Source organism: Varanus komodoensis, unplaced genomic scaffold (assembly GCF_004798865.1).
Source record: "Varanus komodoensis strain SLA01 unplaced genomic scaffold, ASM479886v1 scaffold12, whole genome shotgun sequence".
In the NCBI taxonomy this organism is placed as follows: Eukaryota; Metazoa; Chordata; class Lepidosauria; order Squamata; family Varanidae; genus Varanus; species Varanus komodoensis.
In genome coordinates this window covers 3,248,938-3,274,674 of record NW_025335349.1, presented here as the reverse complement: position 1 = coordinate 3,274,674, position 25,737 = coordinate 3,248,938, and the positions used below count along the sequence as shown (strand labels likewise).

Genomic DNA, 25,737 nt, shown 5'->3' with positions numbered 1-25,737 from the left:
CCTTAGCCCATGTCTTCTTTCATATACATCAGGTTACTAAGGAAGGTACTGATTACTCTTGCCAGAGGGCTGAACTAATTGCAAGCAGAAGATTTTTGAAAATAGGCAAAAAGAATGCTTTCCTTACTTAGCAAAATCAATACATTGTTTATTTTAAATATACAAGTTTAAATTTTACCTGAATTTCTATAGCTGCTTCTTGCTCCTTTACTGGAGTCTCACTCTCAATTTCTATTTCTCCTTTGTGAGTAATTTTTGTAATTGGCCGTCTTTCAACTTCTCTCTGCTCTTTTTCTATCATTTCAATTGTCTATCAAGTAATAAGATATAACAGATTAGCTAAGCAGTTTGAAAACCTAAGAAAATGCCATCAGAAGATACCTTAAGAGATAAACCCTAAGATAAAGAAATACAGACCATGTTAGAGAGGAAAAATGGATTTCTTCTTTTGCATTATTTATTTAGCATGACCAGTTGGCTGGGGGGGGATTTCTATTAGGGCTGGAAACCCAATGGGTTTCCTGGGCTCAGCTTCTCAAAGTCTGATCTGCTTAAACTCACTCGCAGTTGTGAGTTCAAGTTCCTTGCGAGCACGTCCAGCACTCACCAGGAAACAGGCCCCACATGCTCACTGCACCAGCGGCAGCCTGTGTTTGTGCTGCACGTGACGTGAAAGGAGGTGGCTGGCTGCTGGTAACTCGGCTCTCCAACAGTTTGGAGAGCTCTCACACATAGGCACAGCACTACCCGGCAAAATTCAAATATTACTTTTTCGCCTGAGAAAAGTCCTCCAATATGGCAACAATTAAAAGGATGTAACCTCTGCAAAGAGGAAGCCGCTTCCAACACACATTGGCCTGGCCTTCTCTAATAGCTGGAGAAGCAGAGGGATCAGAAATGACTATGTGTACACAGCGCACAGGTACATACGCACCCGTTCTCCCAGGGTCTCTCTGCCATTACTACAGGCTTTCCCATCAACTAAGAGCAATCCGATAGACAAGTAATACTTGCTTGTCACTACCTCACAGCAGTCATATGATTGAAAAAATCTGGATCAATTAAATCTCACTTTCTAAACCCTTTTTGTTTTAAGCCAGTTTAGATAAACTTAGAAATTTGTGCTTGCTTAAAACATAATCTCATTTAAAATTCACAAAGAACAGCTCATGTTTGAAGAAAGAAGCCATTAGACTTCAGAGAATGCAAAGTACTGGGAGGTGGTCATGGGTCACCAGCTACAACCACTACCTTGATGCAGAACTAGAACCTTTTGCTAGAGAGAGAGAGGCTGCAAGCTTAGTGGCACAGCATACGCTTTGCAAGCAGAAGGTACCACAGCTTGCTAGTGTGGGCAATACTGGTCTAGATAGGATGACTCAATATAAGTTAGCTTCTTGTGTCTTTTTTTGATACTCAGCACATCAAATTTTCCCTCATTTGCATATACTGTTACTCTGAATAAAGTCCAGTAGTGCAATATGGATTCACCTCTGATAATGTTGTTGTTTAACTTGGGAACAAACTACAGTTTAACATACAAAATTCCACAACTTGAGTCAGTAGGAACATTTATCAAACAATCCTAGTTTCTTTGTAATCTAAGACTAAATTTTAAGCTCAGATTCCACAGAGCATTCCATAGGATGTGGAAGATAACTCCATCTCTGAAATTGGAATGAATTACCACCAGGAAATTGGTAATCTATTAAGTATTCATGGATAAGCCATACATGTCTGTTTTCTCTTTTTCTCCATGCAGCTAATTCTTTGGAAGCCAATTCTTCTGGACTCATTCGTATGAGATGGTCTGGAGCAACTTCGCCTTTCAATACTCTCTTAAATAGTATCTGGAAGAACAACAGTTTATCAATTATTACATAATCAGCCAACATCCTAAAGATTCTTAATGCAAATACAATAAAAACAAGAATTCTAGCCTAGATATTTCGATCCCACTTGTACATACTTCACTAAAATTGCTCTATTTTCTGTACAGAGGCTTCCCAAACCCCATGCTCTCCAGATGTCCTGGCTCCAATTCCCATCATTCACACCTAGTGTGGCCAGTTAAAAGGAATGCTGGGAGTTGTAGCCCAAAACCTGCAGTAGACAACTGGTTGGGGAAAGCTGTCCTACAGAAATTCTACACTAATATATACTACAATCAACATTAATGGCTTTGGTGATTCAGTTAAGGTGTTCTGCCGTAAAGCTAGAATTAAAGTTTGTTTCAATGTACTTGTCATTATTGCTTTTGAAAAATGTTTACACTATCTAAAAAGATATGTCTAAAAACCCTGAGTTTTCAATGCTGCTACATTTTTTAACAATACTGACTGAAAAAAGAACATTTCAACCTGCTCCACAGTCCCATAAAAATGAAGGTCATGGAGGAGTGTTGATTACTCTTTTTCACTTGTTTATTTTGAGCAGAGATACAGCATCTTTGTGCTCCAAACATTGGACCTAAAGAATGAACTGATTTTAAACATGTTCATATTTTAACCATGTGCATATTCTCCACTGCATGTTAAACATTCTTGTTGAAGGAGGAACAACCAAGAATTTTAAGTTATGCTCTGTTGTTGCTCTTCACAACCCTCAATTCCAGGTTCACACATCACATTCAACAATCCAGAAATGGGTCATTCCTGGGTTGTTCAGAAACTAATCCAAAATTGCAGCAGCAACCAGGCAGAAGGCAGCACATATGCATGCTCACAGCTGCACAGCCCTAACAACTCATGGGTTAAGTATCTCATAAATGGTTGTTATGTGCAAACCAAGTCATAGACTTAGGGTGGGGGAAGTTTAAGTGGAAAGGGGGACAAATAGAACAAATGAACAATGAGCACCATTATTAAAGCATGCTAGCTCCTGGAAGAAAATAAGTACTATTTAAAGATTCCAGGATACATAAGCAGTATCCAATATTCTATAGAGTCCACAGAACCAACCAAAAGTGCAACAAAGATACACTGCTTCTTAAATCAACTGCCAAAACACGAAAAAGCACTAATCTCAGTACAGGACAGGTCAACTGAGCTACTTTCTGTGAGCTACTCTGGCCTGTCTCAGTCTGGAAACAAGTCTTTTGAGTTCTTTCAAGTTGCTTTAGGAAGTGCTAGCAGCAGGTCCCACCAGCCATGAGCAGCACTGGATGCTGTCCACAGGTAACAGATGACACCACATACCTTGTTTTTTGGATCTTTCAGATTGAATATCAAGCTTCTGTACTTATTCTTGTACTTAGAATCAGTATCCCGAAAAAAGGAAAAGAGTTCTTTTTCAATCTTAGTTGCAACTTTTGCTGCCCTTTCTTCTGAAATCTTCAGGGTAGAATCTGCAAGTCTGAAACAAGACATATATTGTAGATATTTTTCTGTTAACAACATATAATATCATTCACTTGTATAACATCTATACCTTTTTTCCAAGATTTCTTTAAGTGACTGCCTAACACTCTGTCTTATCTGGTCAGCAGAAGGTTTGGACGCAGAGGCAGCAGGTGGGTGAACACTACTGGCTGTTCCTCCTTTCTCTGTTCTCTTTTTCTTGACTTCCTGTTTATCCTGGGCACCTACATTAAAATATCATCAAAGCAGCATTGTTAGATAGCTTCTGTAACTTTACTTCAAAATTTCGCAGGAAAGAACTGATACAACATTTCCTCTGAATATACAATGAGCAAGTAATTTTGAATTAGCAGATTTTCTTAACAAAGAAACAAGAAGTTCTGTGCAAGGTTTTATTGCAACAAGTAAACCAAGTCCTTCATTACCTGGATTCAACTGGTTTCAGGATAGCCAGCAAAAGAAACATTTTGATCCTTCAATTTCTCTCATGCTATTTACTTCAAAGAAAGCAAGCTTCAATCCCAGCTATAATGGCTCTCAGGCTTACCTACTTACAGAATTGTTGTGAGGTCAAAAGGGAGAGATGAGGTGGACTATAAAAGCCAACCTGGGCTCCTTGATGGAAATAGGTGCAATATAAATATAGATAAATTATATTCACAGTGTGCTTTAATGAAAAATTAGTTGATAAAACCTTATGCTGGAATAAGGAGGCAATTTGCCCACTTTCAACACAGGGATACAACTCCAATAAGTTGTATGTAGTTTTGGAGATGAAAATCACTGTTCACATGCTTGCGTAGCACCCCCTAGAGCATGGGTCCTCAAACTACGGCCCGCAGGTCAGATCGGGCCCGCCATGCCCATTTATCTGGACTGCCTCAGAGGTTTTGGACTCCCCGTGCTTGCTGCTGCTTGCTTCATCATGCGCGCAGCAAGGTGCCAGCTTGGAGATCGTTTTGGACTCGCTCGGAGAAAATGATCGCCAGGTGAGCAAAAGCCACTGCCTCGCCGCGTGCACACCCACCAGCACCACCACCGCCTCACTGCGCACAGTGAGGCAGCGGCTTGCTTGCTCAGAGGTCATTTTGGACTCGCTTGGACATCTCCGAGCAAGCAAGCTGCTGCCTCGCCACATGCACGCCGCCACTGCCATCTCACCAGCCCATGCCTGTGGGCACCCCCGCCTAACCGGCCCGTGCCCACCGCCTCCACCTTTCAACTGGCCCCGTTGAAAAGGTTTGAGGAGTCCTGCCCTAGACCAAAGACAGCAGCTCTCTGACTAGCCACTGCTTGTAATTCTGCAGTTTACAATTCTGACCGCACGTTAACAATTATTCACTTTCCACACAGAAAATAGCTCAGGAATCCATAAAATGAGTGCATTTCATTCCATGGATACATATTACGCCTTAAACTACTTTTTAAAAAGATACCTTACTTTAACCAACCTGATTTTGTTGTACTTTCACTTGAACAAGAGACATTAAGACTGTCTCTATTTATTTTCTCATGTTTGTCTTCAGTAGATCTGCAATGAACTGTAGCCATTTGTCCTGTTTTCCTAACAGGAATTTGCTGCCCCTTTTTCATTTCAGAATCTTTGCACTCGGATATAGATTTTCCATCACCAGATTCCTGAAACAAGCATTAATAAACAAGAAAAAGAACAATGATCAAAGTTCTTTCACACAGTACAATTCACAGTGTGAAGTTTTAGTCAAGACAAGCTATGCAGTGGAAATTATGCATGTTACCATTCCACTTAAGGGATTATTGCTTTATTTATTTTGCATATGTTCAATATATGTTCCCAGGCAGCTAATAAAGTAATAATAAAAATACAATAAAAAGAAGAGAATAAAACAAAGCTTACAAACTAATACAACAAGCGAAAAGAACAACACAAAATAAAATCCAAACAGAATAGTTAAGATGAGCAGTTCTCCAAAGCTTAGGAAAACAGACATAGTTTTGCTTGGCATCTAAAAAATAGTAACAAGAAAGCCAGGTAAATTTTCTTGGGGAGGGCATTCCAGCTAGAATGACCCACCACTGAGGAAAATCACTTTCTCTGCCCTGCCCTGCAGCTGGCAAGGACATCTGGAGAAAGGGCACTGGTGAGAACCTCAGTGGACAAGAGGAATATAAACCAGCATGCCATTAAACAGCAGCATCTATGGCAGCTGCAGGAGGGACTTGAGGGTAGAACAGGTCTCATATCTCCATGTGAATTGTGTATTTCAAAGGACCATACACTAAAAAAAGATTTATATATCTAATAAGAAGCAACCATAACTGCCACAAGGAAGGCAAATATTTCACTCACAGTGTGTAGCTGAGGTAGAAATTATACGCAAAGAGGAGTTTGTTTTTAAAGTTACCTCTGCAAAAAGTAACGGACAGTGCTCAAAGACTAAATACACTAACTTCATTGCACTATCAGAAGTTAATGTTAGCACAATGGGGAGCTGGTACGTGCTAGTACAACACTGGAAACTAGCCCAAAGTTATCTGAGGGTTGTTTCTCCTTCAAACAAGCCATGCCACCCAGGTTCGGATGACGCAACAAGCTATGCCCAGGTGGGTAATAAGGAAAATGGTGCTTGGCATGTGCTTGGGATTAAAACAAGCTTGTAGCCTCTTTGATCCCATTAACTAGCCCATTTGCTCAACAAACTTTTCTTTGATAACATGTTTGCCAAATTAATGTGCATTTCTACCTGATGAAGTGGTATCAACACTAGCAAAGAGACATATTCCAATAAGACACATACTTATCAGTTCAGTCTTTTGAACAGTTCTCATTTAAACTAAAACAAGATTTGTAGACTATCAACACTTCAAAACAGACAATTCTAAATAAGTACCAAGCTACTATAGTCTATACAAATTATACATGGTTAAGAATAGTTCATTTCTTACCCGTTTAAAAATCTTGACCTTGTGCTTTACTGAATCTTCTCCCTGCTTCGTTTTATTTTGAGGACACACAGGGGTTTGCTTTGATACTCCAGGCTTTTCACATTCCATTGTTCTGCCTTCTTTTGCTGTTTCCAGTTTCACCTGTGCATCCAGCATACTTTGATCAAGTATATCTGGTTTTTTGTCCTCTTCAGCACAACATTTCACACATACATATTCCTTGTCTTCTTCACCCATCTGCCGTGCTTGAGAGAGACTCAACCCAACACAGTCACCATGAAACCAATCATCACATCTACCACAGCCTACCATGAACCTGAAACAAAGGGAAAATACATCAATGCAAGTTTTTTTTTCCATTAAAAGATCATAGCTTAATCTTTCTCATAGAACAGCTTTCTCTCTGCTTACGGAATTTCAAGTTGAAGATTACATCCACTGCTCCAGCCTTACAACATGGTATGAAATGCCAAGGATATACACCAAACAGGGGTTTTGTTACACTAGCCCTGCAAGTTTGGGTATCAAACTGATTCATTCTACTTTGAAATACACAGAGTTAATTTTAAATATATCCATCAAAAGGAAATAAAAGGTAAATGCAGTTGCCTCTTTGTATCCTGGAAGGATTCATTCTCTTACGGTATAGAAAAGATACAACCTATCAGAGGAATTTAAGCCCTATACAATTGTCCTAGATCATCCAACTATTCACAAGTGAAAACTCAGTTTTGATAACTGGGCATCACCTTTCACATCCTTCAAATATTCAAAATGGTTGAATGGAAATCTGAGATTTACAAAATCTTGAATGTTAAGGTCACCTAACACTAAGGTCCTAATCTTCAAGACTTTTCCCTTTAATCACTTTACTAGACTAAAAAGTAACCACAATCTTTACATTGTATTGAACATGCAGCAGGTGGGGAAATACCAATCTGTTAATCAACTACCCTTTTTGAGTTTGACTGGAGGCACATGGTAGGCATGTCATGAGCAGAGCTGACTGGAGCTGGGCATCAGGGTAGATGGCCCAGGAGGCCCCTTCTGACTCACTCTGTTTCTATGATATAAAATTTTAGAAAACAAACAAAACACCTGGGCAAAATCTAAGGATAGACTTCTGTTGACTTTTTCTATCCAAAGTATTCTATCTACTTTGTCAACCACCGACTGGAACTTAGAAAATCAAGCTGTCTACAACACCAGAACTAAAATCCATAGTAGAAAACACCAATTAACTTTAAAGGTGTTCCATATTAGCTTGAATAACATTTTTCACAAGCTTGCAAGTAAATCTGTCCTTAAGATTTGCAAGCTTTAATATTTGATTATGCTAAAACAAATGTGAAGGTGAAATCCTTCTGCCAAGAGTTCACCAAGACAACAGTTTTACAAGTCTGTCATTACATGCAGTTTCAAGCAACTACATATAATAATTGTAATATGGATGGACATGATGCAATTTTTAGCATTAAGGCACAAGAGCATCAATATCTGACTTAAACCTTACATTCTTCCACCCACACATAGCGCACGCTGTCTGAAAGTATGACAGACATTTTGTAAACAATGAGGAGGAAACTAGTAAGAACACACACACACTAATCATGTATGAAAATGAGTTTAATTCTGTAGGCTTTGTGCCAGCATTGGCCTGTTGCCTTCTAATAACCAGCTGTATGTGTTAATGCTGCATTAACAATTTGTTTATATTTAATTCAGAAGGAAGTACATTCCAGCCACTTGCTCAGACATATACGTTTTTCAGCTCTCCCAGTCTTGAATATTAAAGCTAGAGCATGATAGGAATAGAAAAGGTATTATATCCACCCCAATCCCATTCCTACACATTGACAGTGCCTGTCCACTGACAGACTAGGATCTTCCAGAGGGGTAAATTCCCTATCCATTCTGCAGTTCCCATACAGCCATCCCATCCACTAAGAATTGAGGAACCCTCTGGAGCAGATTTAGAGGCACTTTGGGAGATGGCAATGATGGGAGAAGAGAGGAAGTGAGCACTGCAGAAACAGAAGTATACTATGAGCAGGCAGTGCTAGATGTGAGCCATTATTGAGTAATAAACTTGATAACAGCTGAGTTCACTGCCAAGTATTGTTATAGCATCTGTCACACTTCCTGGGATAATCAGAATAACTTGCAGTATATGACCGATCTTTCCTGAAGAAGGAATGATCATGAAGTTTTATGCCAAAAGAACAGCATTCCAGAGAATTATGTTTCAATATCCTCCAAATGATTGCAACCTTCTTAAATGACAACATAAAATACATCTGGCAAGTCTATTAAAATGTTAAACTACTAATGTTCAGTCTGCAATATAGTGGACTGGTCAATGGAGAATAGTGATATATTAAGAACTGGTGTGAAAGATGAATTTTTATTTGGTTTATGAAGATGTTAAACATTGGAAATAATGTCTAAAAGCTGGGGTAAGCACATGAAATAAAAATCAGAAACTGTTTTATGTAGGTATTTGTATAATTACAAATTAGAAATTGGCAGAAAAATAAGAAAAGGCAAACCATAACTGATCATGCATCTCTGATAATTATGTAGTGCAGTACTTGCACAGCAGGAACCCATACTCAAATAGAGAGGCAGTCCTTGAAAGTAAAATTTGCAAAATGTCTCCTGCCTGTCTGGGTATTAGATTATGGTTAATATGGTTTGGATCAAGAATAAAGTTTATATTCTTGAAATATTAACAACTATTTTATTAAAAAGAATGTTTGATAATGCCAAAAATGTAGAGCTTTTGTCCCGTTTCTTTAGATGATTACACACTCAAAAGATATTAAATTTGTTTTGCAGCAATGCTGAATGCTTGAGCGTGATGACTGATAGAGACACACTGTTCCCTGTCCTAAGCAAAAGGCAGCAACAGCTGATCTTTCTTTCAGGGATAGCAGTTGCCATTTTGATTCAGCCAGTTATTTTTTTAAGTCAACACTTCATAACCTTTCAAGAGCAAGTCTGAGGTGCATTCTCTGTCTATCATTCCAGCAAGGATTTTGCCACAGCCAAAAACTAGAATAATAGGAAAATGGGACTTCTTATGGTTATCATTTGTATTTCACTGATTGTAGGAAAAAAACAAATTCTAACCAGGACTGCATCAAGATCATTCTAGAACTAACTGATCTGTACATGGCTTTGGTCAGTGATCCCCACAGTCCAATGTAAATTAGTCATTTGTTGAATTCTTCACAAATACATAAGCATTGCAAATGTATACACACCCATGAGGTTGCCACTTTTAACAAAATCATTTTACAATTAGAATAACATACTACAGCATGCTTATATAAAGAGTTTGCATTAAGAATTGATTTCTGATCCAACATTAATTGAAAAAAACCTATCTGCAACAAGGACTATTTTGTTTCTAAATAAATTACATTTATAGGACCATCATTTATTAACATTAAAAATGCTATAAATTAAATTACTATTTTAACTACCATTAACTCCAGAGAATCTACTTGATGTATGACTAAGTCTGGATTCAACTCATTATGAGCTAATCCATAAACATTCATTGATTTAGTGAGCAAATTTATGGCTTCAATTATTATTGAAAAATCCTGCCCTGTAACCCACACATGGATACTATGTTAACATACAACCTGATTAAACCAGGTATACTCAATGGAACACAATTCTGTGGGATGGAGATACCTGTTTATGTAACTCTGCTTAGACTACACTGGATCTGCATAAAGGCACTACAGAATTCTATGCAGCATGCCTGCTAGACATGCTCCAGCAACTCCCATAAATCTCCAGAGCAAGCCTGGGGGCTGGGGCCTAGGGCCTGGGGCCTGGGGGGGCACAAAGGAAGCAGGAAGAGGGGATCTACTTAGCCATCAGACAGGCACACCTGAATGAAACCCTCACTTCACTGTATCAGAAAAACACTGGCTATTTTAATTTTTTGCTAACGTGATCAACACATTCTGAATGTAATGAAGGGTGAAGTCAGGTATGCCGAACATGGAACTTAAAAAAAATAAAAAAGAAAGTGTTTTCTCTGAAAGAAAACGGAAAGCCACAATCAAATGGCTTTAAACCATTTGGAAGAAGGGCCACTAGCATAACTGGAAAGTAGAACATACTAGTGCAATCCAAGAAACTACCCAAAATTACCATTTTCCAAATGGGAAAGTCAGCCCATCTGGGTCAGTAGCACAGGTACATTCTAACTGTGCTACCAAGTACTATTTTCTATGACAATAGCAGAACCAGATACCACCCATGCCTCTCAATTTGCTTTTCTAAAATTGTAACAAAACCTCTCCATCAGAGGAAGATGTTTTGAGGATAATGGCATTATGGTTGAAATTCAGCTAGTGAAAATGTGGAGTTGCTGCTAAGGAATGTTAGTTAAAAAAATGTGGAAGGTGTGACAAATGTCTATACGTGTCATTCAGGAATGGCTGAAGGTTTAAAAAACCAAAGAAATCTCTCTCTCATAGTTTTTGTAGGTGTATGTAACTGCAGTAGTACTCAATATCCTGGCCCACTAACACTAAAAGTTCTGGCTGAGGTCTGCTTCATAGTTTGATGTCCAAGCGTATTAGCCATGTTGTAAGACTGGATTAGAAGATGTACAACTGCAACAGAAAGAAAAGAAAACTGTTTTAAAATATTAATCATGAGGGTAGTATTAAATACTTTTAATAGGCTTTCAACCGAAACCATCATGATGCAGCAAAGCGCCAATTATACACATTGGTGCTCTTAAGCTTCATTCAATAAAAGTTCTGAATGCAGTAAGACAAGCAAAGTGAATGCCTGCTATAAGCACAAGTACAGAAATAAACATGTTGGATTATGGAGTCCTTTTGTACACCCAAATTTCCATTTGACATGCTGCAATCCAATACTCAAAGTACTACCTTTAAACAGATCAATTCAATATCCAGACTATCTTTTTCAAATAAACCATCTCTCAGGTGAAACACTGGCAAACTAAAATGTTTTGCTGGGTAGGTGGAAACCCTCTGCTAGATGAGTCCCTAAAAAGAAATACACAAGTCCAAGTTCACTTTATTGAAAACATACAGCATTAAGATTCAAAGAATCAAGCCAGCTGCCCAGATTGGTTATAATACAAAACATTATTCATTTATCACATAACAGTATATCCATGAGCTATATTTTTACATTATGCACATGTGCATGCAAACACATTAAAGTATTGTTTCATTATTTTTCCCATTTTTTATGGCAAGCAGATATGCGAACATCCATCTGTGAGGACAACAGTCAACTGACTGTTTGAACACACAATCCTATTGGAGTCATTTTCTAATACTCTTTAACACGTCTAGGCGTGCCTGTATGAAATGCATATTTTTCTAATTGGTGAACATACATTAATACATTTTGTGCACCTTTAATTACCCTGGCTTATGTCTAGAAAAACACATTGTTTATATAGGCATAGTGAGAAGCTAATTTCAAAATCACATGAAAACAGAGAGAAACAACTGTACCAACATCTGAATTATCTGTAGCTAACAATATGAAAACAGTATTAACTGCCAATCCATTATGTTATACACAGATGAAGTGAGGAAGCTGGTGTGTTCCCGCAACAAAGTCCATGATCAGGGTATAGTTGTAGAATATTATAATCAGAACAACTTGAACCTCATACTAAATACTAAATGGAAGAATAATTTGCAGTGCTCAGTTAAAGAAACATATAAACATTGAGAAAGGCTTTACAAGAAAACTATATATAGACTAATAGAGAATATATCTGTTAGTCACATATTGCTCTGGAAACTCCAACATTTTCATTTGGATGTACTTTTTCACTTTAATAAAAATAAAGTTATCAAACATGAGTTCAGACTAGTAGTAAAGCACATATTTGATAATTATAATTTCCACTGATTTTTTCCCAAATGCTACACTGTTCTGTATAAAAATACACTGGAAAGGCACACTGGCAGCTAAATACCAAAATACATATAGTGTACATATCTATTAATAAAGGGTTTAACTATATGTAATTTCTATATTTGCAACTTTTTAAATGCAGATTTTAACCTTACTGACATACTTTGTAGGGCTGAATACAGACTTAGGGAAGTTTGATGGAAGTGAACTTCCTTGTTTTCTCCTCCCCACAACAGCCTTTCTGTTAATGGAAACTGCCTCCCCCTCTATTTGGAGAGATCCCACGTGCCCTCCCAACACAGCCTACCCCATTCAGCAGTGTCCCCAATACTCTCTGCAGCATTTGGGAGGCTGTGTGGGCTACCGCAGCAATGAGGCAACAGATAAGTGTGCTTCCAGCAACCCTGTTGCACAAAAACTCATTTAGTGGAAGCGAATTTAAAGAAACTAACCATTTTTTTCAGATGTCTATTGCTACTCTGATATTTGTGATTTGATTATCCATTTTCTTATCAATATGCTTAACATATGACAAAAGTGAGCAATTCTACAACTACTGAAATTTTATGATAGCTGTATTTTGGACATCTATATAATACAACTAGTAGCACTGATTTATTATTTACAGAATGAAGACTATACTGGGAGTTACACAGCTTTTCTCAGCCTTGTCAATTAATTGTTTGCGCAAGATGGTGTTTTTATTCATTGTGTTAAACAAGTTTTTATTAGTGTTGTACGCTGCCTTAAATGCCATTTTTGACAGAGAGGTGGTGCTACAGTGGTAACAAATCAAATCAAAAAATAAAGCCAGTTGAGTTTTCCATATATATCACCTTTGCCTAGCATATACTGCTTTCTGTAACTGCTGTTCCAATAATGAGCCAGTCACAATGGTAATTCTGAAATCTGAATGCCTGATAGATAATACATTGTATGGTTCCAGGCTTGCTTAATTGCAATTAGGTCCCACTGAAATCAATGGAACATAACCTTTGACTACTTTCTCATGTTAATTTCAATGGGACCAAAGTGCACCCAACCTTTCTATACAAGTACTGTATGAATAGGATGGAGCTTTTAGTCTGGTTCTGATAAAGTGTCTAACATTCATATCTGCACTGCTATAAGAATATTTGTTCTAATGTATTTATTATGACAAAATACTTTATCTAAGTATATCCCTTCTTTTTAAACCTATCTTGACTTAAACATCATCTGCACATCAAGAGGTTCCACAAGGTTAATGGGCAGGGAAACCAGCTGCTAGGACTTGCCTCTGAACACTGCACATTTAATGCAGGTCAGGAAGGGGAGTGCACCACCCTGGGAGGCCCAGCTGCACAGGCCTCCTCCATGCACACAGCCAGCTTCCCCCTTCAGGGCTTCACTCACTCAATGCCCACTGCCTTGAGACTGGGGCAGCAACGTAACCCTGCTATACTTTAACCATGCGAAGTTATTTCATATCATTAGCATGAGATGGGGGGGGGGATCAACAGCTTCCCCATCCATTTCCTGCAGCCCCCTGAAAATGAAACTCTGGGAGCTCCCCCAGTCCAAATGGAGCACATGTGGAGAATGTTGCTAGGGCTGCTTGGCCCATCCCCTCCTGATTCCAGACAAAAGCAGTTCTTCCAGCAGAAAAACTGTATTAGTTTAGTCGCATTTTTAATCAGCCACTGAAAGCCACAATACAATACTAACATTTCAGATTAGGATGGAAACTGAAGGGAAACCTAAAACATACAGGTTTCTTTTTTTTTAAAGCGCCATATTTTTACTACAAGTGCAAAACGTGTTCTTAATGCATTTTTTCTAAAACCCATAGTTAATATGTGATGGTCTATAAATCATGGGCCATATTCTATACTGCTGGCATGCCTCTGCTAGTCCTATTATGCTACTGGAATGGACCGGTGGTGCAACAGAACTCGTGGTTCCTGAAAAGAACACTGAAATAATCAGAGAAGCTGTAAGCTCTGCTGAAGACTAGCACTGCTGCTCACTTCTGGTTGTTTCAGGAAACGCTAGTTCCTGTTGCGCTAGTGTGGGAGCAATACAGGATACAGCCCCATATATCTCATGTTCCTTTTTTTTTTTAAAAAAAAGGAATGATCAAATTATAGATGGCACAAGAGATAATTAAAACAGTGTCAAGAGTTGCAAGCAAATTTCAAAGAAAATATGCCAGTTTTTTTCCCATTCAAATTTGAGGCACATCAAAGATCCCTGAGCTACACACAGACGCTTCACTGTAAGAACATCTCAGTGCCCCTTCTTAAAGCAATCTTGAATTTTGCTTAACAAATGAAATCCACACAAATTGTTTCACAAGTCCTATTTGAATGTCTCCCTATTCCACACACATAACACTCAACAATTAAGAGAAGGTAAACTCCTTTATGAAATGCCCATACATGTTCATCAGAGGTACCTGGAAACCAGGTTTCAATTTTGCCCTTATGTCTCCCCACCATGCTTAAATACCAGCTTATTTTTTTAACATTCAGAAATCATTTCTGTTTATTAGATTCCAAACTAGTTGGGGTGAGAGGTCTACAAATTATGTTGGTAAAAACAGATGATTTTTACATTATGAAGTCAGAAGATTATTTATTCTAAGATTGTCAAGAACATATTATAAAAGGTAGTAAATTGAGGTATTATTTCTGTCAGTTGTTAAGAAGCAGCAGCTTTGTTCCACTTGAGTTCCACTAAGTGCCTGGAAATATTTCATTCATTAAAGGACAAAAGGTTTTAGATAAAATGAGAAATGTTGTGAAATACCTCTTTATATTGTTGTGAACCAATCCCAATCTTTACATTTAAAGAGTGGTTGGGCCCAAGTTTAAAAACAAAAAGGGATCTGCTGATGAAGAAAGCTAAACCCTCTCTTCCCACCCACAGCTTACTTCCCCACAGCTCAACACTCAACCTCCTTTTTCTCCATCTAAGCTCCAGTCCTAGAGGAACACAAGAGAATCAGAGGGAAATAGGTTGATTATTCAGTTGTACTTATTCGCTCATCTTTTTTACAACCCATAAATCTGTACTTTTGGGTTGGCACATTAACAAGCACCCATGATTTAGTAAAGCATAATTAATTAAACCATAGTTTGTCATTACATGTGAACCAGGTCTCAAAGATCTACAAAAGAGATCATTCGATGTTTTTAATTATAGAAATGATTAGCATCCTATTTCTATATTAAAATAAAACTTTCTTGCGCAGAATTAGGTTTTAAATTTGCATGCAGTAATTTGGAGAATCTATGTACAAAACACAAAAGCAATAGAATTATTAACATAACTGACTATAAAGACTTAGAATTTTGAAAATATTCATTTTAAAAAAAAATCCAGTGACTACCTCTAAGGGGAAATTTATCTCATGCACAGATCTCTAGGAATATTCAGTCTTGCTGCACTTCCACAACAGTTCTTAAAATAATACAATGAAGTTTATGCTATTGAGTCATTATATTTTAAAATATATACAAGTGTTCCAATAAAATGATTTTCAGGTAACATTTAACACTGCTTTGAATATAAGATTTTAAAATCACATTAAGTGCACTTTTTTCCAAATATAAGTTTAGACTTTTTGTCTTGAATCAAAGATTTTAGTTCAGCTATGTTTCACTACAAGAGAAACAAAAATACTAGGATATTTATATAGCAGACTTCCCTGAAATGACCCACTTCAGATGTTCTGGGCTACAACTCCTATCTTCCCTGACACTGGACATGCTCACTGGGGATGCCACAAATTGTAGGAGAAAGTACCTGACAAGACCTGGATTGAAAAATGCTATTCTAAAGCATGTGACATTATTACAGTACACTTTTTAAAACTTTTAATTAATATAAGCTAAGCATATTAATTAGAACTCAATCAATTTAGAACATTAGAAGATAATTATTTTTCCCCAGTAGCCCTATCCAACCATAGAGTACATAGTTCTGCAAAGCAAATACCATGGTTATTACCCCCCAAAAAAGACCATTTATGATCTGTAAGGTCAGTATAGAAATAGTTGGGACTCGCAGACTTTTGTGGGTGCAGTTCCCACAACTGCCAATTAAGGGTGACCATTGGCTTGCATTGTCTTTTGCAAGAGCTATAGAACTAAGAACTCTTCCTTCTTGTTTGGTTTTCTAGGCTACGATCTGATGCATACTATGAGGAAGTGCATTCCACAGAACACTGTAGAAACTACTGCATAGTAACCTTTCATTCTGTCAGACTCTTTCATTGGTGTAAGCAAGCTTCTTTAGTTACAGTCTAAGACCATTTTGTTTACTCTTTTGCTTTTCTACACTGTAGCTATGGGACATTTTTTCTGAAGTCAACATGCAATATGGCAGATATTAAAATTAGTTTAAAAAGTCTTTTTGTGTTTCATTTGAAAAAGATAGTCTGGGCCCTAGACATGAGAAGCATATTTTGGATTGCAGAAAAGTTGAAAGAATAAATAACATCTACAAACACACCAACATATACAAAGACACACCTGTTGCCATGTGGCTTTCTGCAAAACCCACACTGCTTACTAGGTACCCAGAGACTTTTGCTTTCACTGGGAGAGAGGTGTTCTGAGCTCTCCCGTTTTATAGTAGAAATATTATCTGGAATGAATAGTGGTGGCTCATCAACCGAAAGACTTTTGCTGCTTCTTCTCTGACGAGGCTGAAGGCTCTTTTCTAATTTTCTGAGTTTCAGTTTTTCTTTTTCATCTTCTTTCAAATAATCTACAGGTGCTCCTGAGCAATCCTTTTTCCCTCCTTCATCCTTAATGCAATTATTTGTTTTTAGAAGTTGGTGTTTCTGTAGTTGCTTCTGGCTGTGGTGTGGCAATGGCCCTTGCTTGGGATGCGCTGGTCCAGACACCACGGGCGTGATTTCTTTTGAAGCAGCATGACGGCTGGAAGACCTGGCACTAGTTCGCTCTGTTGATAGCTTCCGTACCTGTGCTGGGATTTGGACCCGTGGAATGTTTTTCCCTGCTACATTTGGCTCCTTTTTTAGAGCCACTCCAGAATCATGGCTCTGAGCCTTCATGTCCTTATCAGCATGTTTTTTCCTAACTTTCACTGGCTTATGGAAATGCTGGAGTTCTTCCAACTCTGCTGAATGACGTTTCAGACTTAATGAAGAATGACTGTGAACCCCTGAAAGATCTTGTGTTTTAGCATGTACTTCCTGGTTTAAAGGAGTTAATTTTTGCTGGGCAGCTTGCTTAGACTTGGCATGTTTGACCTTTACATTTTTTACACATTTTGATGAAATGCTAGAATGCTCATCTTCCTGCAATCCCAGTGTCTCGTGTTCTGCCATATTTACATTGTCAGACTCCTGATGTGCAGTTTGGACTGGAATGTCTTGACCTGCATCCCCTTCAAAAGTATTTGTTTCTGATTTGGAAGTGGTATCTATGCTTTTTGACTCAGTCTGATCTACATCCATGCTACCTAAAGGAGGATCATCTTTTGACTCAGCCTTTTTAGGGTCATCTAAAGGTTCTGGTTTGTCTTCTTCTGGAAAGTTAATTTTATGACCCATGTCCATACTAGCCTGTAAGCCTGAGCTGTCTTCAGGTTTTCCATCCACAAAGTTGGAATGAACGGTAAGAGTTTCCTGAATTTTACTTTCATTCTCATAAGTTCCAGTAACAAATGGAATATCAACCATTCCAGTTCCCTTACTTTCATCATCCATGTTAGTTTCATTCAGCCGTGCCTCTCCTTTATTGTCTGTCTTTTCTTCTGAAGACATTTCGAATGTACATTTATTCTCCACAGTCTCATCTCCTCCTTTTTTAAGCATATTGTTATTTTTTACTGAACTAGCCTCCACATAAGCAGATGATACCAAGCCCACCCCAACACTATCATGTTCACTTTCTACAACTTCTGACCTATTCTCCATTTCTTCAGCCGGGGAACTGGTCCCTGGTAAACAAGAAGCATTTTGTCCTTCATGCGGTGCTTCCTCTCTTTCTTCCTGCTTAGGAATTCCATGTTCACTATTTGCTTTTACTTCATCTGAATCTGCACAACATGCAACCCATTCGGAATTGGCTGAAGGCGGCTGTGATGCTTCTTTTGCCACTTCATGCTGGTAGGGTTCATTATTAATGTGCTCAACCTCTTTCAAATGCTCTCGGATATTACCATCTTCCCATTTAGTCTGCCCTTTCTCCTGCTGCTTCAGTCCTCCCTTTTGGGCAGATCCAGTCTTTACAGCGGATTTCTTTGCAGTAACAGATGGTGGAACATTTGAACGCTTGGCTAATGTACTCTGCCGTAGACTTCGTACTGGTTCTGTTACAAGAAATAAGTGATTAAACCGTTTATTCATTTTTTGAAAAAACAAACTAAAACAAACTAAGTTATTTGTATGATTTAATACTGTAAAAAAGTCAATAATACTGTAAGTTGCTCTTAAACAAGTGTTCAAGTTGAGAGATGGATACTTTGCTCATAACACACTAAACATAGCATCTTTACAAGTTATCAAGAGGGAACAAGAAACTAGGCTCTTGAAGCCTACCAATGGAAACATTAAAAATCTTACATCATAGCTTCCTTACATGCTAAAAATTCCTGAATATTATGTAAAGAATGGTGCAGTCAAATAATAACTAGTTTACATTTAAAATATTACTTCAAAACATTTATAAATAAAATATAAACCCAAGAAAATGTAAAAGAAAATGATATTTAAATGCTCTAATGGTTTCCTGTAACAGCTAATCAAAATTCTCAATGACACACAGAGTAGGTTGCACTAAGCAAACAGTACAGAATATCCAATTATACCTTGTGCCATTAAACGTGGAGATTTTCTTGGTGATTTGACTGAAGTCCCATCCATTTGGTCCCTCAAATTCCTGTTAGCCGAAAGATCATCTTCATCAATGGCATTGCGGGCAGCTTCTTTAACTCCTTCATCCATAATATCATCGAGTCCAACAACTAAAATACAAACAAATAAATCCTTAAACCTTAAAAGTATCGATTGATGCAACAGTTTCATGAAAGTAGCTGGGAACGTCAACACTAGCTAAAAGAAAATGATGGGTAATGGGGTAGGGGCGGGGGTTAAAAAAAAAAAAAGATTAAAGCATGATTAGGAAGCATGATGTACAAATTTCCCACAAGGCAGGTAAAACAAGTGGTCATCCAGAGCAGTATATTTCTTATACGGTCCTTCAGAAAGAGAGTCATAGCCATTTTTAATGGACTCACATTTTATTGATTTGCCACAGGAAGTTCTCAGTCCTTAAAGGATCAGCTGTCCCCTCACTGTCCCTTCCCACCTAAGAGAAAGAGAATTTAACAATGGAAAGGGCTGATCCAAACGTGACAATCTCCTTTATCTATATCATTTTAGTAGTTTGATTTTAGACTTTAAATCTAGAACATGTTAGTCTACAGCTTGGAAACTATTAATAGAGGATTCACTTGCCAAACTTCCAGACAGATTCTAAAAGCTACCACTTAAGGCTGCAATCCTACTCTCACTTAAATGAGGCATGCCCCCTTGGACTCAGTGAAATTTACCTCCATTTAAACTTATCCAGGGTTCACATCAGGTTGCTATCCATCACTAAGGTCAGTTCACATGTGAAATGTGTACACAAGTCCTGCACAACTTGTGATCTGCCAAACTAACAGTCCACCTGCAGGGTGTTTGACATTCCCTTGGTTTTGCAATTTCAGTCAAGCAGTAAAGGTATCAGATTTAGTAATCCCTGGCAAGCCATGAGTAATGCAGGCCTTGGGTATGCCATTAATAATGAAAAGCAGCTTGAGTGTTTATTATGATTCAAGTACACAGGTCACTCAGATTATTCTGTATAGAAAAAACTGTTGAGCATAACGTAGTCTTAAGCTATAGAAGATCAAAAATATTCAGGCAGCATAACTCCATGATAGCTGGTATCTTCAATTCTTCTCCATTACAAGGTAGATATGTTCAAATCAAAGTGATTTAAAATTAAGTATTTAAATAAGCCTTCCTCAAACTGAGGCTATTCCATATATGTTGGTCTACAACTCTACTGACTCACACAGTGTTCATGAGAGTTACACTGCTACACACCTGTTTAGGGAAGGCTTCTTTAAATTATGATTTAAGCTTACAATAAAAAAGATCAATTTTAATATGTGATTTAAATCAGGTCCCACTGAAAATGTCATAATCCAGGGTACAAATCAGTCCACTAAGCCATATAAATTTGCAACTAAATATAGCATCATTGGACTGTACAGGAAGAGATTTTGGGAGGGGGTTAATTTGATCTTTACTAATTTTAGAACATTATAGAAGCTGCCACTAACCTGATGCCCCTCAAGTGTTTTGGACTTCTACTCCTAGCATTCCTGTCAATGCTGCCTTAGGATGATGGGACTTCAAGTCCCAAACATCTAGAAGGCACCAAACTAGGAAAGGCTGCATTACATAATACTCTCGTTTATATGGGGAACTGAGTGAAAATGCTTGGGCTCAATTCAGTATCATATAAGCAAACTTTCACTTGCTCTACTCTCCTCTGCACTTCACACACACTGGTTCATTTTAACATTCTTCTAACTCAAGGTATCTGACAGGAAGCAGTAATTCAGTGTAGATGTTTACTGTAGGATTTACATTCAGATTTAATATAAACCACAAAAAGTTTAATATTTACAACATGTTTAAAAGTAGAAAAACCTGATTTAAATGAAATAACATTAACTTTATCCACTGGCATAGAAAAACTAAACACATTGTTCTAAAAAGAGAAAGTCATTCATTAACCCTAACCCTAACCCTAGCATCTCCCCAACTGATGGTGGCCCAGATACTACTTGACAACCTCCAGTAAAGGATGCCTCCTACACACACACACACACACACACACACACACACACACACAGGGAAATTGGTTCCTAAAGTAAAGTAATGTTCTCAAAGAAGATAAAGGTTAATGCTCAACCAATATATACCCTCCTGTAATTAAATCCATTACATCTAGTTCAGTCCCTGAAACATCACTAAACCAACCTTCACACTCTTCTCTGTGACAGATATTCAGTTATTTAAAGAATGCTATCATGCCCCCTACCTCTAGTCTTCACTTCTCTAGGCGAAACATACTCAGTTCTTTCAACCACTCCTTACAGCTTGTTTTCCACACTGCTGTCCATCCCATCCTTACTTATTCCTATATGCTGTACTCTCTTTCAAAGTTTGACACCCAAAATGAGACACAATAACTCAGAAAAGGTCTGACTAGTATGGCATATAGTGGAACCATTACTTCTTGTGACTTGAAAACTTTAGTCTAAAACCATCCCTTGCCATGTTCAGTTTCTTTTCTACAAGTCTGGGGTACTTATCTTTACTTGCCCCTAATGGCCTTCATACAAGTCCTTTAAAAAAAAACCCAGCCTACTCCTATATTCAGCTTTTTTTATAGCGTTTCTGATGTCTCCCATTTTTTTCTCATGGGGAATGTTTGCAATTGCATCCTTGGTAATTTCTAGCTGGAGTGTAGTGTAGTAGTTAGTGTGTTAGCCTTGGATACAAGCAATGAAGGTTCCCATCTCCACTTGACCAAAAAGGTCATTGAATGACTTTGGGCTAGTCACTGACTCTCAGTCTAATCTACCACCCAGGGTTGTTGTGAGGATAAGACTGATAGGAGAAGGATTATGGAAGACATGTTGAGTTCCTTGAAGGAAAAAAGACGGAATATAAATGTAATATAATAAATGAACAGTACCTTCCCATGGAAGTGTTATACTTCTAAATTGCACAATCAACATGTCCTGTTTAACTTGCGGTCTTTTCCTTCTACATTTCTTTTCCTAATTTGTTATTTTTAATGAACTCAACAATATAATATATATATATATAAAAATTAGTGTAGTGAAAAGGAAAACATAATTAAAACACACTAAAGGAGCCCTCAAGGTACCACATTTACAAAATGCTCATACATCTAACCAATCGCATTGTAATCATCTTCTCCAGTTTTTCTTCCCCTACAGGACAGAAAATTATAGGAAGTAATAATCTATTTATAAGCACCCATAGATGCTTCACTTTAGCAACTACTTATATATGTTAGGATTTTATAGTTCTTTATCATCATTTACACTCAGTATTTGCTCTCAAAGCTAATCACCCAATGACCTGGTTCACATGTCACAAAAACCTGCCATAGGTAACCAGCCATAGTGAATTGTCATGTCAACGAAACCCAGATTGCTTCACAAAGGGTGGGCTATTTACAGGCAACAAGCACCCGACACAACATGGCATGTTCTAGAGGATGTTCAACCCACTAACAGTTGTCAGATTGCACAAACCCGGGAGAGCAGATAAATTGTGTGTTATGAGATCAGCACACAAGCTACCCAGCAAAGGGTGGGGGGGAGAACCCTCCTGTTCTCTGCAATCCCATTTGTGCCATTGCCAGTGACAGCCCCTCCCACCAAGGCAACACTTTGGAGTACCATCACTGGTTCACCACCCTTTTCTTCTCCCCCCCCGCAATGCTTGCTATTTTTATAATTGTTGTTCCTGTTATAAATCTCTCACAAGCATGCAGTTATGATGGTCTGATATGAGAAGTTTTGCCAAAGGGTTAGGGTTTCTTGTACTTTTCAGTTATCAAAGAGAGAACTGAAGTGAATGGGCAACTCACATGGAAACTGAAAAGGTGAAACTACATATACAGTTGCCAGGGACAGGTTGTCACTGACAACTGAAAATTACCAGTAAAGGGGTAAAGGCAGCAAAAGGTGCAGCTCAAGGGTGGAGAACAAAATCCTCCCGACTTGTCAATGCAAACCTTTCAACTTTAAGTATTGAACTGACAGCTTTAGTTACCTCTGCTTTTTCAACACTTCCCCCAAGTCTACAGCTATGCAAAAAAGGAAAGCTATTAATTTAGTCCATGTTTCACTGCTCCCTTTTGGAGCACTTACTGATTAAATTACTGCGCTTCCTTGACAATTAAAAAAAACCTGAAAAAAGAGGTGAATGGCAAGGAGTGAATGGGGCCCTTGGGGAGGCAGGTGTGATTACTACTGGTCCTTGAGCCCCACTCACACCATTCCATTCTGATACTTCTTAAGGGTTTTTTTTTAACTGCTGGGAAAATTTCAGCATGGGGGTAGTTAGGAAAAATACACGAATTTAGAATCTGGGAAGTAAATGGAGGAGAGTTTTGCATACATCAAAGAGTTGGAAAGTAAACAGAGAAAAAATGTATGCACCTGCATTAACTGCTCTGTTAATGCAGGAATGCAAATTTCCCTTCCATTTACAACACAGAGTAACAGTGGCAGTAAGTGCTCCAAAACAGAGCTTCAAAAAAGGAGGGTAAGTATTTTCCATTTATAAAAGAGCTGAAAATGCAGAGAAGTGTTAAAAAGGCATCTGGCACTTAGAACTGTCAGTGCAATACATAAAAACAGGGGAATCATACTGACAAAGACATTTTATCTCCACACCACTTTTGGGTGCACCTTGTATTACTACTAGGGAGGCAGACACTGACAACCATGTGTAAATCCGCATATGTACAGTCCCATCATGTCAGTTTGTTTCCAACTGCTGATCCCTTCAACTGCTGTAACAGACAAGGAAATTGATCAGTAAGACTTCTCATATCTGACAGTTGCAAGTGTACTCCTATGCACTTGCAAAAGCTCTAATGAAGAAGGGAAGAAAATTGCAAGCACTATTACACAATATTCTGGAGCCAAAAAATATAATCCCAATTGCACTTCTCTGAAGGGATAGCAATCGAAGCAGGGAGGGAAGACAAGGGGTTCTGTCACTGGGATTATGGCAGGCGACCAAAGGAATATGAGGAAAGAGCAATTCAGTCTGTTGGGTGCTTTGGGGTTGCTCCATAAGCAGCCCATACTGTGTGACTTATTTTCCATGACATGTGAATGCAGCCCGTGTCTCTTTTGCTTCTCTTTTAAAGTAAGGACTTTTGGAAAATATCTCAGTATTTCTTTCATATCAAGTAATTTCCTTTTATATATGTTTATGTGGCAAAAGGTATTTAAATGCTAGTCAACTCCTAGGGCAAATCGACCCTTTTATGAAGGAACTTTTGAGACCCATTGTTAAAGCTGCTCAGTAATGCATAAATACATGCATGCCTATTACATTTTGGGAAAATCAGTAAAAGTTGTGTGATAACTGAATTAATGATTAGCCTATTTTTCTATTTTAACGAACTAAACCAATTAGTCAACATTTTCTAGCATTTATAACTTTCCAATTTTCCAATTATTTCATACTTGCATTCAGACACTATCAATGACAGTCTAGCCTTGGGATACACATATGACAGTCTTTGGGCCAAAAATTGCCCCACTTCATGGATGCAGCTTTTGCACTCCATTTGCAAAATTCCACTATTCCTGCACTCCCTTTGAATATCTTGAAACTGCTTAGAAAGATCAAAGCAAAGAAGAAACAGCTTTCCCAACTGAATACTCAGAAGAAAAGAGAATATAGCAGCAGATAGACAAGTGAAAGAAAAAATATTTCTGCACATTCCATCTCCTTTCAAATGAGTGAGAAAAAAAAAAGATTCAACTTGTCTTAGATAAAGTAAGAGACACCCTCCACAAAAAAAACACATACACAAATCAAGTTAGCAGTTGAATTTGACTGCTTGAACTTCTCGAACACAGGTAGCTGTTTATACCAAGTCAAACCACTGGTTTTGTATTGTCAATATGGACTTGCATTAGGTTTTCAGGTTGGAATTTTCCCGGTTCTGCTTGGAGAAGCCAGGGGTTGAATTTAGGACATACTGCATGCAAAGCACATGCTTTACCGGTGAGCTACTGCAGTACTACTAAGAGCAAAGGTGGCAATTATACAGGCACATGCAAAATTGTGAAAAATGAGAGGAAAAGGCCTTTAAATACAAGATGCTGAGCACCATAGTGAGTTTTAAAGAGAACAGATCTTCATAATTTCAAGTTCTTTGGACTGAAGTTAAATATATATTTAAAGCCTATACATCTTTGCCATAATTATTCTCTGGCATAAGAAATGGCCAAGATAACAATTAGACAATAAAGCAATTTAAGATGAGTAACAAGCCCAAATATAATTACAACACTGCAAGCTGCCTATCAAATTGCTTGAAAACAGTGATATCAACATGCATGTCATTTATATATGCAGGAAAAATTGTCTAGGATGTAAAAAGGATGTCTTAAAATCATAGTTTAAAAGAAAGGATTTCTCATGGTAGTATTAGTGCAAAATAAGATACACAGTTTAATTAAGGCCATAAAATATTTTAAGAAAACTTGGGAGTATTTAAAAATCGCCATAAAACACTCATACCACTCCTCATCAAAGGCACAAAAATGCCCAAAGAGATTCATTAAGTAAAAGATTGAAAAACCTGTTGAAATAAATTCCACTAGAAGTTTTACCCCAATAAGCCAAAGAAAGAAAACCACAACACTGGTAAAC

At 37.9% G+C, this 25,737-nt stretch overlaps 1 protein-coding gene across 4 annotated transcripts in view; it reads right to left on the bottom strand.

The window, feature by feature from the left end:
- The window catches only part of PHF3 (PHD finger protein 3), a 49,666-nt gene that overhangs the window by 9,439 nt on the left and 14,490 nt on the right, over window positions 1–25,737 (bottom strand). For 2 of the 4 annotated variants that reach the window (XM_044421590.1, XM_044421588.1), the window contains exons 2-10: window positions 19,476–19,546; window positions 19,047–19,202; window positions 16,739–18,548; window positions 6,285–6,600; window positions 4,811–4,997; window positions 3,430–3,583; window positions 3,198–3,354; window positions 1,734–1,850; window positions 179–310 (exon numbers count right to left, since the gene is read on the bottom strand). In XM_044421590.1, coding sequence (XP_044277525.1) covers window positions 179–310; window positions 1,734–1,850; window positions 3,198–3,354; window positions 3,430–3,583; window positions 4,811–4,997; window positions 6,285–6,600; window positions 16,739–18,548; window positions 19,047–19,182 — 3,009 coding nt within the window. In that variant the 5' untranslated portion in view covers window positions 19,183–19,202; window positions 19,476–19,546. The remainder of the gene's footprint in view (window positions 1–178; window positions 311–1,733; window positions 1,851–3,197; window positions 3,355–3,429; window positions 3,584–4,810; window positions 4,998–6,284; window positions 6,601–16,738; window positions 18,549–19,046; window positions 19,203–19,475; window positions 19,547–25,737) is intronic. The other 2 variants (XM_044421587.1, XM_044421589.1) reach the window with 1 other exon arrangement.